The sequence below is a fragment of the Mytilus edulis genome, chromosome 3, assembly GCF_963676685.1.
Source record: "Mytilus edulis chromosome 3, xbMytEdul2.2, whole genome shotgun sequence".
Classification (NCBI taxonomy): domain Eukaryota; kingdom Metazoa; phylum Mollusca; class Bivalvia; order Mytilida; family Mytilidae; genus Mytilus; species Mytilus edulis.
In genome coordinates, this window is record NC_092346.1 from 25497761 (window position 1) to 25518622 (window position 20862).

A 20862-nucleotide genomic window follows, 5' to 3' on the forward strand; every position below is an offset into this window, starting at 1 on the left:
TACATACTTTAATCAAAGGTGTTAACTTTTTTTAAATCTTCAGAGTTTGGAGAGACTTCTATGAAGAAAATATTTAAGCAGATCTGAATACATGTTGTTTTCTTTGATATTTAACCGTAATATAGTCATTTACAGTTGGAATCAAAAACCCTTTGTAAGCACACTCACATACACCACACTAAGTGTTGTTGTGTTTTTTTCACCATTGAAGTGACAGAAAATTGGTAAAATTGGTAAATTACACAAGTTTAATCAAATGGGTTTCCTTCCAGCATATAATTTGAGATTCAAATTAAAAGGTTGAGATTTATTTTTATTATCCTTTCATTGTACTCATTTGAAGCTAGGATTTATTGTAAATACTGACGTTTGTTATAAACTGCTACTTCATCCTGTAACAACTTAGATGCAAAATTCTCCATTTGTTGTTCTAACTCTCGGCTATGGTCTTGTTTCATCCTAACTTTATCATCAGGTGCCTGCAACAACAAATGTTTAATTGTATTTGAACTAGGATTTTTACAGTTAATTCAGAAATTTGTGTGTGCATCTATGATCACAATTGTTTAACAAAAGACACAAACATGAGACGAACTATTGAGATATCAGGAAATGCTATATTTATAATATGCAATCAAAATTTGAAACCTTTCCTGTCAAAAAATTCACAACCAAACGTCCAAGGGTTATGAAGCAGTTGAAAGCTTTGTCTATCAATGGTAATTCAAAGTGCCACTTATACTCTAACTCATAGATATATTTAATTTTTCTTGCTGTGAAACATGAAAATTTACCAAGATATTCAAACTTGTAAACATTATGACATCAACATTGCTCCGGTGAAACAGCTTGCTAACCTTAACCTTTAATCGAGCAATTTTGGTTTAAACATCAGATAATTTCTAAAATATCTCTTTATCAAATTCACGTCTAAAACAAAAAATCTTGACACTTAATAATTGGCTGTTATTATTTGCAATGATTTCCTATAGTTATAAATATAAGAGATATGGTCTCTGTGGTGTATATTTATCACTTGAAAGCACTACTACAACAAACAAAGATAGACATGTTACATTTGAGTAGGGTATCAACGGCAATTTACACACCTGAATATCCATCCAGTTTTGTCCAGATTTTACCACTAAGTACGGCCTAGGTTTGTAATTTTTCATGTGTGCAGCCAAATCAAAGGTGACTCTTGCAGTGGTACTTGACACTTCATCATGCTGGATTTTTTCCTTTTTCTTCTTTTTACTTGATTTTTCTGGTTTAACTTCTTCTTCTTCTTCTGGTTTCATAACTAACAGCTTTTTCTTCTTTTCTTTTTTCCTGAAAGTCAAATATTTTTTTCATTAAGAAAAACCTTTAAGTTTTATTAAACAACAAGTAAACTAAGAATCACAATAAGGTGGCAAAAAATTACCAATACCTGTTAATAAACCACTTTAGACTTTGTTGCATTTCCATCAAAACTTTGGTTTTATGAACATCATTCATGCATTTAGAGACAACATCACTACCTTCCCATGTCGAGCAAGCAGTTAAAAAAATATCATGCTATAATGCTCAAATTATTGGGCAAATTAAATTTTTATAATTGATAATCAGAACGGTCCCCCTAATTGATAAATGACGCCATAAAAGGGGGTAATTGTCAATATTTTCATGTGAAGTACTTAACTCGAAAGATGTCTATTGCAGTATATTTACAAACATATGAATTCAAGGAAATGGGTCAAGACATATAACCATGAACAAATAAATTATAGTCCTAATAATCTAAGATTCCTTTATCTATAGTTTTTTTTTGGAAGATTGCAAATTTTGTAAAGAGTGGAACATAAACTGCATGCTCTTCCAGATCATCTTTATTTACTTTTTTTATTTAACAAAAGTTATGTTTTTAATGCCTCCTTGATACCTCCTCTTTTCATTAACAGACAATGATTGCATACAACCTGTGTTCATTTTATACACTTGGGAACTAGAAGATTCTGATGTTTTGATTAGACAGGTGTTCATGTATACATGTATAGGTTAAATAACTCTATAATGTGTCCAGTTTAGACAGGTTTTCAATAACAAGAACTATTTTAGTGTCTGTGCTTATACATAATCTTTTGTTCATTCCACTGTGTTAGTTACATTTAGCATTGGATTTTTTTCTGCTAAATATTCTTTAGAATAGATTTATCCTGCATGATATCTATCCCTTTTTAAAAGCAGTCAAGAATTTTCGTAAGTAATAAATTTTGTCTGCTCAAATCTTTTTTTCACTGATTTTTATAAAAAAATACCCACCAAATTTCCTCATTGATTCTCTATGAACATTACCAAAACAGTCATAACTTACTTTGAGGACATCTTTTTCAAGAATGCCTGTACTTACCATTTTTTATATTATTTTGTGTTATGTAGCCATTGTTTAAAGATTTAATTTATACAAGTGTTGAAGGCCTCGCTGTGACTTTGAGATGAAGCACAACAATAAAAGTGTTATTCCTTTGCTTTAATTTTTTGTGTGTTTTTTTGCAATGCATGTACAGATTTTATGACAAAGATGGATACCACATATCTTATATACAGCTTTTTGTTCGGTGTAAGTCAAGGTATATGTTGAAGGCAGTACATTGACCTATAATGGTTTACTTTTATAAATTGTTATTTGGATGGAGAGTTGTCTCATTGGCACTCACACCACATCTTCCTATATCTATGTATGCCTTCTTCCAATATTTGAACAGTTACTGATATTTACAAAATAAAATCATGTTGTGTTAAATATCTTACCCCTCGCCATCACGGTGTTCCTTTATTCCTAACTGTTTGATAAAATCTTTCAGCTGTAAAAAAACAAACATACCGGTACATGTATATTATAAAAAATAAAGAGTGTCAATATAAAAACTTATACATAACAAAATTAAAAATGTTTGAGTACAGGTGTTATACTATAGCATTTACACACACAAACTTCATTGTGTAAAATATTCCAATTGCAGAGAAAGATTTAAAAGAAATCTAGACCTATTCAGTTATAATCTTAAACAATTTAATTTAAGACTAAATGGCAAATGTGCTGATCATTTTTAGCTTTTAGTAAATTCCTCCAAATAACCCAGACTTTGTCATGGTGTGCAGATGGTGACTATTAAATCAATTACAGGTACAAAAATGAAGTTAAATATTTTTTCCTCAGCTTTTTTTATTGAATCAGAAATTCAGAATGTTGTGATGGGGGACTATCATATTAATTACACGTGGCTCTTAATTATACCTCATCTCTTTTGATTGGATCTGCATCCATATCAACATCAAAGTCATCAAGGTCTTCATTTTCATCTTCATCATCATCTAAATCCTCTAGCAAATCAAGATCACCCTGAAACAGAGAAACATTCAATCTATCAATATCATGGCTATGAAATATAAAATTATTAACAATGATAAAGAACAGATATAGACTGACTAAATGGCAAATGTGTTAAAACGTCTCATCTAAACTGTAAAGGAGATATGTTAGATCATGTTTACAGTGGAATATCATCTGTCCGATTGAGCATTTGTACATGTATGGATTAAATTGTTCTGCTCAATAATAACTTTAAGAAATTCAAGGTGAAATAATCATATTACATATTTAGGAAAGAAATTAAGTGAAACCCAAGTTAAAAATGTAATATGTTTAATATGTACCTCAGATAGGTTTGGAAATTTTTATCAAGCATCCTCGATTTTTAAGCTCTGAAACATTTATTTTGGTTCATTTATATGTTTCAGAGTTTAGTGTGACATCTATTTTCTGTTAACTACTACACATTTTTGTTTAGGAGTCAGCTGAATTCTGCCTCTGAGGATTTTTCTCACACTGGTGAAGACCCTTTGTGACATTTGGCTGCTCTTTGACCAGATTGTTGACTCTTGGACACATTCCGTGTTTCTATTCTCAATTTGATGATCATCCCGGTGCATTTGTTTGCACCTGTCCTAAGTCAGGAACCTGATGTTCAGTTGTTGTTGTTTGTTGATGGGATTCATGAGTGTTTCTTGTTTCTCAGTTTTTATATAGATTAACCGTTTGTTTATCCATTTGAAAGGTTTCACCCTTGTAATTTTTTGGGCCCTTTATAGCTTGTTGATCGTTTTGAGCCAAGGCTCCTTGTTGAAGACCGTAATTTGACCTATAATGGTTTAATTTTACAAATTGTGACTTGGATGGACAGTTGTCTCATTGGCACTCATATCACATCTTCATATATCTATATACATGTATGATGATTGCATTAATACTATCAAACATAGAATCATTCATATGAAGTTGGTAACAGACCCAAATACATGAGTTTGTAATATACCAAAATAATGTTTTATAAATTGCATATTATTGGCTTTTCTAGACATTTATTGCTGTAAACATTACGGATTGAAAGATATAAACCTATAACAACTATAGGTTCTTGTACAGTTTTCAACAATGAGCAAAACCCATATGGCATATTAGTCAGCTGTAAACAATGGTAAAACTAAAAGACCCTGAAATGACATACATGCACATGCATGTAAAAACAATTCTAGTGCTATGATTGCCAATGAGACAAGACTCAACCAGAGATCAAATGACCTAGAAGTTATCAACTATAGGTCCATGTACGGTCTTCAACAATGAGCAAAACCCATATGGCATAGTCAGCTGTAGACCTTGAAACGACATACATGCACATGCATATGCATGTAAAAACAAGGTTGGGCGGTATTTACCACCCCTGGTATTTACTGGTATTAACCGCCCCGGGCAATACTCTTCAAGTGGTCAATACTGGCAAATACTGCAGGTCAATTGAAATTTTCATTGTGGTTTTTACTATTTATTGAAGTAAAAACTTGATAAAAAGTAGAATATATCTAATTATTTATCTTTAAGCATGTTTCAGCTGATATAAATGAATGAATTTCATATGTTTTATTCATCTTAAACTCTTATACCTCCAAATTTAGTCCTTATAAACTATTTTATGGCATACTTTAGATATATAAATAATAAAGACATATTAATTATTTCAATACATGTATTTATAAATCCAGATATTATTTTTTTTATTGAAAATGCATATTTTTTACAGGTAAATACAGGTAAATGAAGTTACAGGTGTCATATTACCTATATAGCTATCACCTGGCATTACTAGGTGTGATAATTTTAAATTACTGAAACAACAGCCCCCAATAAATGATGACAAAACATGGATTGAAAGTAATAAAAGGGATATTAGAAGATGCCCTTAAACAATAAAATTTTTCTAGTCTATTTTTAAATGTAAGACAAAAATCATCTTTCTACAGGAAATAGATGGTATTAAGACCTTTTCTCTTATGGCTTCTGTAATCACTGTGTATCATCAGTACAGCGTATATATAGGTACTAACCAAGCCGTCGTGATCGATTTTGACCTCACACAGTAACGAAAATATTTGTTTTGTTCACATAAGATCAATGTGTACCGCAATCTAAACATAACTGTTGTTTTAAAAAATCATTTGGTCGATTGATGATAAGAGATGTCTCATTATTTTCCCAAAACAAGAACGATTACTAAAAACATGTCCAAATACTTGTCAAAGAAGTTGGCACTCGTCTCATCCGATATAATTCTATATTCATGATATTCATTGCAACTCTTTTTTCTGATAGAAGGCCACTGTGCGTGTGTAATAAGTATAGTTGTATCAATAATTGGCATTGAAATCTTTCGTGCATATATATGTTTTTTTTTAATATTTGATTCTGAAAAGAAGCGTTGTGTACGGTGTTTAGCTGACCACATAAATCTTTCTGTATGGTGCATAGTTAAGTTGCAGTACACCGTACACAAAAACACAATTTTCATACTCGTTTTTATTACCCAAAAAGTTTCAAGGAATGAGTAATCACAGGTAGGTTTATGATTGGTAACTATTACTTTTGCCCTATATTAGCTTTCTTTCAGGTAAAACATGTAAATGTCTCCACAATTGTATCGACATTGAAAGTTGATGTTGACATTCACAACTATTTGCGCATTTAAAAGTCAATTGTTCTTATTAGAATATAAAATATGTCTTATAAATAGGAAAAATCGATGCGAAAATTATTTTGGAGCAGGAATTTCAGATGTTGAGAAATGTACACTGAATGTTTACATTTGTAGAAAACAAAACACAGATTTTCTTTACCGTGTCAGTTCAAAATCGATCATGCCCGCTTGATTAGTACCTATATCCGCTGTACAATGATACATGATGGTAAAAATGTAATGATTGCAATGCTATATCCTGTGTCAAAGTCAACTGATGAGTTCCCTTGGCAGGGACAAAACTTTTTATATCTTTTGTACAAAAAAGTCATTGTAAATCACTCTTTATTAAGAATTTACAATAAAAATAGAAATGAGAACATTTAAAATGACTTTTAACACTTTCATTATTCAGTACTAACAGTAAAATGACCAGGTAGAAGATTGGTTTTAATAGTAATGTACACCCAAAATTTCAATCGACCAGTATTTGCCGGTAATTGCCAGTATTTCACGGTATTTACCGGTAATTACCACTGGCATGGTCAATACTAGTATTCACCACTTTTTTGCCAACCTTGTGTAAAAACAATTCAAACAAGAAATCGAACGGACGGATTAATGAAAGTGTTTATAATTATCATTTTCGAAATTCATATGTATATATGTTTCTATATTTTTTCAACAATTTTTGAAACGAGATCTAAATCATGTAAATGCATACAAAATTTCATTGACAACAATACGTATATTTCGCTATAAAGAATTCTGATTACAATGATATTTTAAGGACCTAACCTTTTCGCCACCAAGAGCCTCTATAAACTCTAAATCTATCTCTTTTTTTGAAACACGTGAAACTTTTTTGGACATGTTGACATCCACGGCACAACAATGAAGTGTAGATTTTAAAACAATTTCGAGCAACTTATTGGGGGCTTTCGATGACGTCCGCTTAACTAATTGGTACAACTGGATTTCATTTCTTTCTTAATATGCCCGTATTTTTAATTGTACATTTGTTTTGATTATCATCTTAACAGTAAATATATGGCACACATTAGATAATTAAAGAAATAAAATATATATTAGTCTGACAATACATTAAAGTCTACAATCATAAGTTAATAAACGTTGGTTTGGGTGTAAGGAAAAAATATTGCACTTTGAAAAATTGATTGTTTTATATGTAAAACATTAATTGATGAAAAATTGGAAAACGAACAGCAATATACTTTGCTACCAAAAACATAAATAGACACGTTACAGCTAAATTTCCGGATTTTACTAATCCCCGAATTGAATCTGTAATTTACTTCCGGTTGTCAACCTTGACGAGGAAACTGGCCTTGGGAAGGTCGACATTACTCTGATTTATTCGATATTTAGGAACTGAATATTGCAGATCAGCAGTTTGAAGGTGTAGATTAAAATCATCATGGCTGCTAAACCTCAGACTGACCATGACAGACGCAAGCAAATTAGTATAAGAGGAATTGCACCGGTAGAAAATGTTGTAGATTTGAAGAAAGCATTCAATAGGCATCTCCACTATACTATAGTGAAGGATAGGAATGTTGCTACACCAAGAGATTACTATTTAGCACTTGCACATACAATAAGGGACCATTTAGTAGGACGTTGGATTCGTACACAGCAACATTATTATGAAAAAGACCCAAAGGTAAGTTTAAATAATTTAAAGTGAAAAAGGTTGATGACCCATTTTAATTTGTAGGCCAACAAGGCTACATGGATTACAAAAATTTTAAGGTGCAAAAAATGAAGACAAGAGACATTAGATTTTGTACATAGTGGAGTTTGATCACAGCAATATAAATTATTGTTTCGTTCATTTAAATTTTTAATAAGAAAATAGGTTTCTGAAATTATGTGGCACTGGCAAATCAGTGGCGGATCCAGAGGGGGGGTTCCGGGGGTCCGCACCCCCCCTTTATTTTGGCCGATCAATGCATTTGAATCGGGACATATGTTTGCACCCCCCCTGCACCCCCCCTTTGCCCTGGGCTAGCACCCCCCCTTTCGAAAATTCCTGCATCCGCCACTGCAAATCAAGCCTTTTTTTGCAGAAAATCTACAATATCTATTGCAAAGATTTTCATCGTAACATTTTTAATATAGTTTACTCATTTGATTTGCTTGTTGTGCTAGCATTTATTATTTACAAAAAGTCCTGAACAATTTTTACAATCTAAAGAAATTGTGTGTGTCAATTAAGTCAAGCACACCCATGAAGGTGTGCTTGAATAGTCCATATTTATGTAGTACATGTAATTTTGAACTGATGTGGACAATAATTTTATTTAATAACTTGCTTTAGGAAATAACGTTGACATGTAGTAATGCATGCAGTTATCTCCTACATGTATCCATTAAGTAAGTACTCAAATGTCAAATGTTAGAGTATATCATGTTAAATGTACCTGGGGCAATGGATTTGGTTTTGGATTTTTAGTAAAATTTTAAATTTTAAATTTTCAAATATATTTAGCAACGAAACAACAAAAGGGTTCATCAGTCAGGGGACTTACTTAAATAAGTGATTTTCTAAATCACTGATTCAAGTAACATTATTTCCATAAAGGTTGGAAGTAAGAGTTGTCTTTCTTTAATAATCACCTATTTAAGTAGTACAAATTAATCACTAGAAGAAGTGATTTAATTTTATTGTAGCTTTAAATATAGAATACTAATGATCCAGGGACTAATTATGTTGCTAAACTTATCAGAACCAACATCTGTGTTGTCTAGGATGACCAGGTCATTTCAGGTGATGACCTTGTACTGAATCTAGGATAATGACATAAAAATCACTTGTTTAAGTATCAGACATCAATTTCCTTCCCAGAAATCACTTCTTTAGTTTAAGTATCATTCTTTTAATAACCCCCACTAATTTCAACACTCCTGAACAGTGAAATTTTTATCACGAACAGTAGAATTTTATTACATAATCTGAAAGATGAAACCTTGAACTTCATAGGAAAAATACTCCCACTACTGGGAAAAATCTTTTAAGAAAGTATTAGTTCATTATGTAAAGCCATTATTATAGAATTTTTTCAACTAAAATTTAATTTTCAGCTAAATGATAGCATCATAGGCATAAAACTTGCTACTTAAAAAGAAGCAAAAAGTTCTTTTTTTTTAAATTTTACTAATTAAAAGATACTATTTAAATCTATGTGTTTAAAATTTTGAAAAAACTACAAAATCCAAATTTGTGACAAAACCTCAAATTTGCTACTCAAATAAGTGATTTAAAAATCACTTATTTCAGTAATTCCCCTGAGAAATTAACAGGTTGGGGATTTTCACCCAAATATGTTATCATGGTCATACATGTACATGTACATATAGTATCCTGTTTTAGTCCTGGATATGGGATTTGAAATTTACTGAGCCAATTTTTTTTCATTCAAGGGAATTATTGCAAAGTGCAAATAGTTTAGTAAGAGGCTATGACTTTTGATTAGAAATTTTTCTGAATACCGTATTGTTTATTGGTTTAATTCCTTTATTGTGAGATGCAGATTTTTAGAGGGATCAATCTATCATTTGTTTTCTTGAAAAGTCTTCTACCAAAAGTTGCTTTTATTGTCCTAGTCTTATTTGACCTAAACAAGTAAACAAATGCAATATTCAAAATTTTAGTTTGGGCTATAATACACAAAACATTACAATGCATTATGACATTTCAAAATGGGATATTCTGTTAGAAAATTTAAAAGTTGACATTTGCCTCATGTCCTGACACAATTACACATATTGATATCAAGTAGATGTACATGTATATGTCAAAGGAATTTTGTTCTGTTAAGTTTAATATGTAATTCTCTTCTCTAAAGAAAATACACTGTATGCACACCTTCAATTTTCATACAGTATACATTGTCCAAATAATTATAATGTCTTGAAAGGCTATTTATACTCTGTGAACATGGTGAAGTGAAGATCTTGTGAAGTATATATATTCTAAAATATATTAAACATTGTTGCTTAATAAAAAAAAAAAATGAAATAGCCTTTCAAGACTTTATCATGTTTATGGTTATTGGACTTCATGTACTTCATCATTGTTCATAGTCTATTTATTTCATTACATACTGGAGACAGAGTGCAAAAGGTAGATAGTTGACACAATTAAAACTTGACTAAACTGCAGACATGTGACACAGTTGTCAAGCCACAACTGGAGATTTGGAAATTTTCAGCTGGAGTTTGGGCGGGCGGGCGGGCGGGCGGCAATCAAATGTTGTCCGTGCATTAACTCATGAACCGTTCAACCAAAGCTTTTAAAACTTTAATATGTTGTTACTGACAACTAAATGAAGGTCAAGTTCAATAATGGCGATTTTGACTTTTACCGTTCAGGAGTTATGGTTCTTGAAAGATTGAAAAATGGAGTTTCCAGTCGTGTCCGTGCATTTACGCTTGAAATGTTCTACCAAAGCTTCCCAAATTTTAATATGTTGTTACCGATGACAAAATGGAGGTCAAGTTCAATAATGAGGATTTTGACTTTTACGGTTCAGGAGTTACAAAATGTATGGTTCTTGAAAGTTTGAAAAATGGAGTTTCCAGTCGTGTCCGTGCATTTACGCATGAACTGTTCTACCAAAGCTTCCCAAATTTAAATATATTGTTACTGATGACAAAATGGAGGTCAAGTTCAATATCAACGATTTTGACTTTTACCGTTCAGGAGTTATGGTTCTTGAAAGATTGAAAAATGGAGTTTCCAGTCGTGTCCGTGCATTTTTTTTTCTATAAACCATTCAACCAAAGCTTTTGAAATTTTTATATGTTGTTACTGATGACAAAATAGAGGTCAAGTTCAATAATGACGATTTTGACTTTTACCGTTCAGGAGTTATGGTTCTTGAAAGATCGTAAAATGGTGTTTCCATTCACGTTGTTGCATTTACTAATGAACCATTCAATCTAAGCTTTTCAAATTTTAATATGTTGATACTGACTACAAAATGGAGGTCAAATTTGATATCGACGATTTTCACTTTCAGCATTCATCAGTTATGGTTCTTGTGATATTGCCAGGACACAAATAAATGTTAATAAATCGGGTTTGCTGTCGTTGTGACAGCCTCTTGTTAAATTTGGCTTAGATACTTTGTCTTCTTTAACTTGATGCTAGGGTATTTGGTGATAACATTCAGTTTGCATTTTGTCAAATTATAAGACAAACACACTTTAATATGTAAAGGTGTTCCATTGGCTTTGATAGAAAACGAGCCATACATATCATATTTGAGTTGATTTTATTGTCTTTAAGGTTCAGTATAAACTAAGTCTGTTCCATGTTTTTAACAGCATCAAAATTGATGTTTATACGTATATTTAACTAGCTAGTTGATTACTAGGTAAATGCCAATCATCTTTTATTGTTGTATATACAGTGTAATCCTTAACACCTTTCTTGATTACTCGAGGCTATTTTCCTATTTACCTTTTTGACACAAATTTCATTACAGGAAACTCCCGCTTTTCTCGGACTTTTCCCATATCAATTTTGAGTTTCTCTGACTTTTTCCCTGTCCGTATCTATTTTGTAAACAGAAATGTCTACTGAAATATTTTCGAGATTGACATTTTCGAAGCGGAAGATTTCAATTTTTAACGGGAGGGACGGAAGAGGGTCTGAAAAGCGGGAGATTTTAACTCCCGCCGGAAGAATCACATGTATGAAATGTGTACACTGTAACATAAAACTGCATGCATGATCTATGCCCCAGTGAAGTGCCTTTATTGTAAGCGCAATAACTGGGTTATTATAATCTTTCACATTATTTTCTCATGTCACAGATGCAATGCAAATTTACTTGATGTACATGTACAGTGGAATCCCCTGTATCCACTCTGCAGGTGATATTATATGACACATACTTTTACAAATAAGCTGTCTTAGCAGTTTAGTCAAATTCACAGTACATGTATACACATTGTTTTTTTAATATTATCTGAACAAATGATTTGAGAGATTTTTCTGAAAACTTTATTTGAGTATTTTAGAGGCCCAAGGCCAATGACCTATAGTGTTTATACATTTTTTTTACCCATGTGTGATTAATTGTATAAAAAAATAGGAAATGTGCACATGATGGAGCACTATTAATGAATAAACAAGTACATTGAACTATCACCAAAAAAAACTAAGAACAGGAAAGAGATAAACTACATTGTAGTATTGGATACAGTATAGTTTTCACTCTTCACAATGAGTGCATTTTTGTATGTACATAGATACTACTTATATCCTGTATATGTCATATTCACTTAGAGACAGACAATCATTTATATTATGTACCAAGATTGTACATTATAGTGTAAAGTGGCTGTATGGTGAAGAGGATGTCAGCTTAAATAATGTCTTCTTTGTCCTTTTGTTAAACTGTTGTACAAACATGTATTATCATATTTTTTTTTTATTAAATCTTAATTATTCTATTTATATCATGTAGATATTTGCTGCTAAGTAGATTATTTCCAAATATAAGATTTTTAATTTATTATCAGAAAAGTATGCCAACAAAAAATATTAAGGAAAGTTTTAAAAATACAGTACTTTTCATGTTGGTGCCAGCTTTTGAAAACTTAAAACATTGAAAATTTCCCACAGAAGGATTTTTAAGACATGTAAGACGCAATAACTGTAAAGTTGATATTTTTTAAACAGTTTTAATTTTCCTGCTGCATTCAAGACCCATTGGCGGCCTTTGACTGTTTTTTCTGCTCTTTATTTGGGTTGTTGTCCCTTTGACACATTAAGTGTTTCCATTCTCTGGTCTATTAGATAAACTTGCATTGAACTCATTGAAAAATAGATTTTAATTTGTTAGAAGTTATTTGCATAGAACTTGTAAGTAGAAAGGACTGGTTCATATAGCATAAACCCGATCTGTGAAAAAGATTAATTTTATTTTGGTATTATGTAATCAATGCACAGCAGATATCGAAGAAACTTCAGGTGAAAATAAATAAATGAAATATGAAGGTATTATTGTCAATTTCTAAGCATATCACTGATTTCCAGATTTCATTCTTACTTTTAAATGAATATTCTGTCTGCATTTTTAAATTCAAAGCCAACTGCTTACCCTCTTTGGTCTGTGCACATGTACATGTATACACGTATACCGGTACACACATTGTCCTGGAGTTAGTTTTGAGTAGAGTTACTCTCAAAATAGTTATGATATATGATATATCCCCAGATTTAAGCAAAGAATACATCTTTGTTAAAATACATAATCTTGTTAAAGAATTTCAAGTCATGCATTCAAAAATTGGGGCTAAAGAGGCGAAAACCGTTAAAAATACTAAAATAAGGCAAATTTTGTTAATTGTAAATGCAGATTAACATTTTCGTTTTTACACCTTTAGTTTAATAATTTTTGGGGAGCCTAACCATGCTAAAATTTCACCCAAATATAAATTAATATCATCCCAGCTTAAGACATGTAGAAAAGTTTCTACAAATGAAATGTCACTTCGTGTGAATTCATTAATCATAATTAGAATTACGTAGTATAAAAACATGATTACATTTGTGTCCTAGGTGCTATATTATTTCAATAAAAAGAAAAAAACATTAATGCATTAATCATTTGTGTAATACTATTATATTCTGAGTGTGCATTGAAATGCTAAAGGTACAATAAGATCTCCTGTACATGTAATGACATTTAGTGTGCTACGGTTCATTAAACTTCCACCCAGTTTAGACTAGTACCAGTCTGAGTCTATTTATATTCAATAACAATAATACTTGATTGGAGATATCCAATAACTATTATGGTGTTAGGAACTGGTTTAGCCACAAGTTGAGCTGTACTTTTCCAATAATTTTCCAAGTCCATAGAAGTTTTCCGTTATTTTCTGTAGATAGTTGACCGGATTGAGAAAGTGTGGCATACATAAATGATGATATACATAATTATAAAAAATATATATGTTAAGGTAACCTCCTTTCTCTTGCAATTACAGAGTTATATGTACTTGTAGAACATAGATCTGTAAATGCAATAGGCCAAACCATGTTAATTTTTGGTTTAATGTATTGCATGAAAATAAAATGAAGTGCTAGTAAATGAAAATCAAGACTTGGACCATTTTTTATGGTTTTATATATATAGAATAAAACAGGAATTCTGTTGATGTCAAAAGCTACTCCGACATGGATCCCAAATGTTTTCTGAAAAATAAAAAATATTGCAAATGAAAAAAATATTAGTCATAATATACCTGTTTAAAGGAAACTGCTGTTTGGCATTATTTTTAAAAAGACATCTTATAAGAGTGTGTGATAACTATTTATTACTATTTTTTTGTGATAAAACATGTGCAAATGAATGTGTATTTCTGTTATATACACTGAATTTATCTTTCTGTGCCCAAAACTGGTGAGGCCCTAATCCTAAGATCTTTTGAAATATTTGGGCTTTATAAAGTTATTTTTTAATCTTTCACAGACTACCCAAGTATGTGGGATAAGTTTTTTCATGTTAGAATTTAGAGAGTTTAAAAAAAAAAACAAGAACAAAGTTGACATTGATAATTGGTTTAGGAATGACTGGCAAACTATCTGATTTCATAATAAATAAAAATTATATATGTCAAGAATGGCTCATGCAAGTTTCTTTTATGAATTTTATAGCAATATTGCCTGCAACGTTTGCCTCTTGACAGTTTCTTTTACTAATTTTATAGTACTATTGCCTGCATCGTTTAAACAGTCTATTTACTAAACAGGGTTTTTTATCCCAGTTTTTGAAATCTGTAGAAATAAAAGTGTAAGCTATATGTTGAACATAATAGACTTAAGGTGGTAATGTTTTCCTTTGGGAATGAATTAAACAAAAGACAATATCATTTTATCTTTTTAAACAACAATGATATATGTATATATAAACAGTATTGATTTTCATCCATTCGTGCAGAATATAAAAAGGATTAAACTTTTCGAAATCACTATATTTAGTAAGTTATAAAAAACTGTGGGAGTATGGGTATAATCTGCTAAATCATCATAAATAACAGGAACAAGCAAACAACCCAAACATAAACAAGTATTAAACAAGACCTACAATCTTTTAATGATGTGTACTTTTCACTTGGTGTATTTTAATCACTTGGTGTATTTTAATATTATATTCTAATGATTTATTTTGGATTTAAAAAAAAATGTAATAAGAAGTCATTGACACATTTATCAATATCTAGTTCAGTTGGGATATTTACCTGTTACTTAATATAAGTTAAACCTGGAAATGTTTTAAAGTTGCCTTGAAATATTGCTAAAACATTTAAAAACCTTGAACTATTATAACAGTGGTCGAAAAAAAGAGAACATCAAGGTCATTGATGTTAATTTGCTTTAGGTTGGCAATCACATACATACAAGTATGAACCTTTCCTTATTTTATACTCTAAAGTGGCCTATAATCTGATGTACAGTAGTTGTCGTTTGTTTATGTAATTTATATGTGTTTCTCGTTTCTCGTTTTTTAAATTTTATATAGATTAGACCGTTGGTTTTCCCGTTTGAATGGTTTTACACTAGTAATTTTAGGGCCCTTTATAGCTTGTTGTTTGGTGTGAGCCAAGGCTCCGTGTTGAAGGCCGTACATTGACCTATAATGGTTTACTTTTTTTAAATTGTTATTTGGATGGAGAGTTGTCTCATTGGCACTCACACCACATCTTCCTATATCTATATATGCACATTTTTCATTGTCCTTTTTCAATATGTCGACCTCTAGTTGATAGTCTAGATGTCTTATATATATATTGATAATTATCACAGTAAAATTTACAAGCTTTAAACCAGTACTTCAAACCAAGTTTGACATGATTTATATCTTGATGTTTTACAACTGGGAACTAGGTGTTGATGATGCATGTAGATCTTTTATAGTATCTGTTAAATTATTAGATACATTGTACTTTATATTCCTTTAGTGATTTAAAACTTAACGAAATGTTAGTGATGAAGGTTTTTCATTGACTTCTGGATGTCTTGTATTTATTGTATAGGTAGGATGCTGTCTCATTGAAAAAATATACCCGACATCTCCATTTATTCATATTTATACCTTTAGATTTCTGTCTTTTTTGTACATTATTTGTGAACCTGCCAAACATATATATGTACAGTAATCCTTTAGTCGGGACATTTAAATCTCTTGATAATAGAAAGGGCCTAATAGTTATAGGATAAAATAATATGTGTCAATATCCTGATGAATTTGGGAGCAACTTGTAGTGAATCAGATTTAAGATCTTATGTTTAATATTACATCCCTTGAAAATTCCAACAACCTCAGATATATATATTTGTGTTTTAATAATTTTGTAATAATGCATGGTCTGCTTATTAATTAAATATTTAAGAAGGAAAAGTATAGGTTCTAGCCCCAGAAAGTAAAGACTGAGATCCGCTATAACTTGTTAATTTGTTAAGTTGATTTTCATAGGCATTATATATACATGTATATGTACATTCTAAAGTATATATATCTTAACTTTCTGGTCTTGAACTCGTCCTGAAAATGTATGAAATTTTTGCCACTGCTTGTTAAACAACCAACAATAAATTAATCTGGGGTTGAAAGAAAAAAATAGTCCTTGAGAATAATTGACCAAATTCTGTTCTGAAGCTACAAAAAAATGCTTTCTAAAGCAAAAAAGAAAATAGAAAAAAAAAGAATTATGAAATTAAAGTTATTTATTATCAAAATTATTTTTAATTTCAGAGAGTATATTACTTATCTTTGGAGTTCTACATGGGACGTACACTAGCTAACACTATGGTCAATCTTGGAATTCAATCGTCATGTGATGAAGCATTATATCAGGTATGTTGATAAGTTCAGTAAGGTGTACAGTAGAATTAGGACAAGTGAAATGTACCCTAGCCATCACTATGGTCAATCTTGGAATACAATCATCCTGTGATGAAGCATTATATCAGGTATGTTGATAAGTTCAGTAAGGCATACAGTAGAATCAGGACTAGTGAAATATACCCTAGCAAACATCATCTTCAGTCTTAGAATACAATCATCATGCAATGAAGCTTTATATCAGGTACTGTGGATTCATTATTATTCGTTGGATACCAATTTTCGTGGATTTCGTGGGTACCGGGAAACCACGAATTTAAATATTCAACGAATTGCAAATTTTTTCAAAGGAATATATGCATACTTTGTCAAAACCACGAAATTAAATATCCACGAATATGCAAGTTTTCCTCAAACCACGAAAATTGATACCCACGAAAATAAATGAATCCACAGTATGTTGATAGGTTACGTAAAGTGTAAGGTAGAATCAGGACTAGTGAAATGTAGCCTAGAAAATATGTTCAATCTTGGAATACAATCATCATGTGATGTAGCTTTATATCAGGTATGTTGATAGGTTCAGTACTTAAGTAAGTAGAAGAATCAGGACTAGTGAAATGTACCCTAAAAAACATCATCTTTAGTCTTGGATTAAAGTGATCATGTGATTAAAAATGATATCAGTTAAATTGATAGGTTTACTAAGGTGTAAGGTAGTATCAGGAGTAGTGAGATGTACCCTAGGAAACATCATGTTCAATCATATAATACAATATCCATGTGATTAAACATTGTGTCAAGTATATTGATTGATACAGTTATGATAGTATTGCCAGATTCATTTGGAGATTACAGAGTAAAAGGTTGTATGGACAAATACAAGCCAAACATTTATATAATTAAAGAAGTATATCCTGTAAAATGATATGTACCACCAGAGAAACAACAATCAGATTCTGTAAGTGGTCCAGGGTTGTTAATCTTTGAATTAAGTCAGTATATGAAAAGTGGCATTACAACAGGTATACACAGTACGGTTTACAGCTGAAGAAGGTTTGTTAAATTTTGTAGATTTATCTTTAACTTTTATAAACCTTTTGACAAGGAAGTAAATCCTGAATGTAACACACACACATATTTGAACAAGTCCTTCTCAATCTTACATTTTTCAGTATTTTAATTAATGCTTAACATGCAGTATGTGAAGAGTACTTGTATGTAATTATTCTTTAGCTCAGGATTGTGAGGGAACTTTTTTCCAAGGTCCATTGCCACCACACTAAGATGCAATTGAAAGCATGATATCTTGATGTTGAAAACTATTCTGTACATGTCATGTAGAAGAAAAATCTGTATTTAATGATGCCATTAATAAGTACTTTTCATTATTTGTTAAGGACTGTTAGGTCCTAAATTACTCCATAGTTGAATATCTTTACTTTAGAATTCATTGAGATAAAATGTAACTTTGTAAAACAAGCAAAGGGAGTAACTCTTTGCTAACCCGCAAGGGAAGTAACTCTTGAAATGTATTATATTTTATAGTTAGGATTAGATATAGAAGAACTAGAGGAAATAGAAGAGGATGCTGGTCTGGGTAATGGAGGACTTGGTCGTCTGGCCGCATGTTTCCTTGATTCCATGGCAACACTTGGGCTGGCAGCATATGGTTATGGTATAAGATATGATTATGGTATATTTGCACAGAAAATAGAAAATGGTTGGCAGGTTAGTCCATTTCTTCAGTTATAAAGTTCATTTTGCTTTTATTTGTCAGAGGAGAAAGTTGTTTCTGAAGTAAGATATAACATCACTATGACAAAATTTGAATAGTAAACTGTAGTCATCTAACTAAAATGATACAGAAGGAATTCCAATAATATAAAAGCATGCATTTAATTTGTCTTGTTTCTCAGATTAATTATTGAGATTATATTTAGGGTTGACCTTTGAGCTGAAGGTCAAGTAACAGATGTCTCCTGGCCTTTTTAACATTCACCTCAAAGCATATATATATAATTGTCATGATCCAATCTTGCCAGTGCATCATAGGTTGTGTTGATGTGAGTCAGCTTAACACTCTTTAACCATATACATTCTAAAATGCCATAATAAGACCTTTCTAGTGCACCATAAATTCCTTTACTGAAGTGACTCTTTAGATTAAGAGGAGACATATTTTAGACCACTAAATATTCCTAATAGTACAAAAAACATGTACTTTTGATGAATTAGCAGAATTTTTATGCAGTTAAGCTGCATTATGCGAGCACCCTAGATTTGTGTTCTATCCAATAAATCCTGAAATACTTGCCATTGTTATTATCTAGCTTGTTACTATGTTATATATAACTAATTGAACACTTTTTTAATACTTTTTATTCTGGATTACAAAAAAAATGACCAGAAAAACCTTAAATGATCGTCGATTTATCCAAAAGTTTTAAAGTTACACATAGGAAGTAGTGCTTATTAAAAATCCTTGTGTAGTTCATTATGACTTGAGCTTTTAGCTAAGATGTCAAAGAACAATTGTATGAAATATTTAATCGCCGAAAATCTCTTAAGACAAGCAGTTTAGATTTCCCAAATGACCAAAGTCGTAGGAATATTGTTTGTCATCAATACGTAGTACAACTACGTCAGTAGTCTATTATATAATTCAACTGTTCATGCTGTTGGCGGCAATTTCAAATTAGAAAAAGAAATTTTCGTAGCTTTTCAATTTGGAGGCAGGTGTGCAAATTAGCGGTGGTCCGCGACCTTCCACTTTTGCAAGCGGAATTTCGACTAGGATAGTTGGTTTCTAGCTACGCCCGACGTAGTCGCCTTACATTTGAAAGAAAATAAGAAATTACTTTGCAAACCTTTTCACCATGTTCACCAAAGTCTCCAATTAAACGAGCTAAAAACTTATTTTTATCATTATTATTCATGACGGCGATGTTCAATTTGTTCAACCGCTAGCTTTATACAGAAAATCGCCGACAAATATTGTATAAATTCGAGTAAAATCCCGTAAAATCGTATCTGATTGACAAAAACAACATTGTAAACACATAACAATGGCGGCCGTGAAGACAAAATTTTACAAAATCGGATCCGATTCCGGAAGCGGATAAGGGTAATTCCGGGTTTGACGATCATTTACAAAATAAATCCAAGCAGGTGAAAAAATACATCTATGCATGGTAAATGAATATAAACACTAGTATTGTAAACCAAAAGATATATGTTAAAGAAAGAAAAAGCAGAAAAATATTTTATTCAGAAACTAAAAATTACTTTTTGATAAATTTTAATTTAAAAATCCAATACAACGTGACAGCTGGGAACAGTATATCTAACGATATACATGTTCATGGTCACAGTCTAAATTTTCTTTATAAATGATAAATGATGATAATGCATGTGAGATGCTTTTAAAGTGTAAACATATTACTGCAATTTCGAGGGGTTATTAGTTTTTTCTCAATTTTGAAGGGTCGATTAAAGTAGCTGAAAGTTTCATTCTTTATTTTCACAAATAATGCAACTATATTATATATACCTTAATGTAAGTAAATCATATGATATATAGGTGGCATTCTTTGGACCACTCTACCCCCTCCTGTTTGATAACTTGGAAACGGTCGAGCTCCCCACCCCTAAACCATATGAGGGGCAGATCCGGGATTTTAGGTTAGGAGGGGCGCAAACTTAAATTTTCGCCGAGCAGAGCGAGGCTAAAAAAAATTGAGGTAAAATTATCGGAATTTTCTTTATTAAGCTGAGAACAACCCATGCTTTTCAAATTTAAGGGGGGTGCAAGCCCGCAACTCTCCCCCGTCTGAATCCGCCCCTGCATATATTCAAGTATAGGACAATATAATAAATAAAAAATGAAATATAGGGGGAGTCACTGGAGTTACCCCACCCCCTCC

The 20862-nt window shown here is 31.4% G+C and overlaps 2 protein-coding genes across 4 annotated transcripts in view; one reads left to right on the forward strand and one right to left on the reverse strand.

The window, feature by feature from the left end:
• The window catches only part of LOC139516059 (CCAAT/enhancer-binding protein zeta-like), a 29155-nt gene extending 22178 nt beyond the window's left edge, over positions 1-6977 (reverse strand). Inside the window, exons 1-5 of the mRNA XM_071305874.1 lie at positions 6852-6977; positions 3281-3385; positions 2794-2846; positions 1110-1332; positions 368-479 (exon numbers count right to left, since the gene is read on the reverse strand). Of these exons, the coding sequence (XP_071161975.1) occupies positions 368-479; positions 1110-1332; positions 2794-2846; positions 3281-3385; positions 6852-6926 (568 nt within the window). The 5' untranslated portion in view covers positions 6927-6977. The remainder of the gene's footprint in view (positions 1-367; positions 480-1109; positions 1333-2793; positions 2847-3280; positions 3386-6851) is intronic.
• A 366-nt stretch (positions 6978-7343) lies between these two features.
• The window catches only part of LOC139516060 (glycogen phosphorylase, muscle form-like), a 31930-nt gene continuing 18411 nt past the window's right edge, over positions 7344-20862 (forward strand). For 2 of the 3 annotated variants that reach the window (XR_011662909.1, XM_071305875.1), the window contains exons 1-3: positions 7344-7737; positions 16847-16948; positions 18485-18667. Coding sequence is in view for 2 of the 3 variants with exons in the window: in XM_071305875.1 (XP_071161976.1) it covers positions 7492-7737; positions 16847-16948; positions 18485-18667 (531 nt within the window). In the remaining variant the exon portion in view is untranslated. Of the gene's footprint in view, positions 7738-16846; positions 16949-17005; positions 17065-18484; positions 18668-20862 lie in introns of those variants that run through there. The other variant, XM_071305876.1, reaches the window with a different exon arrangement.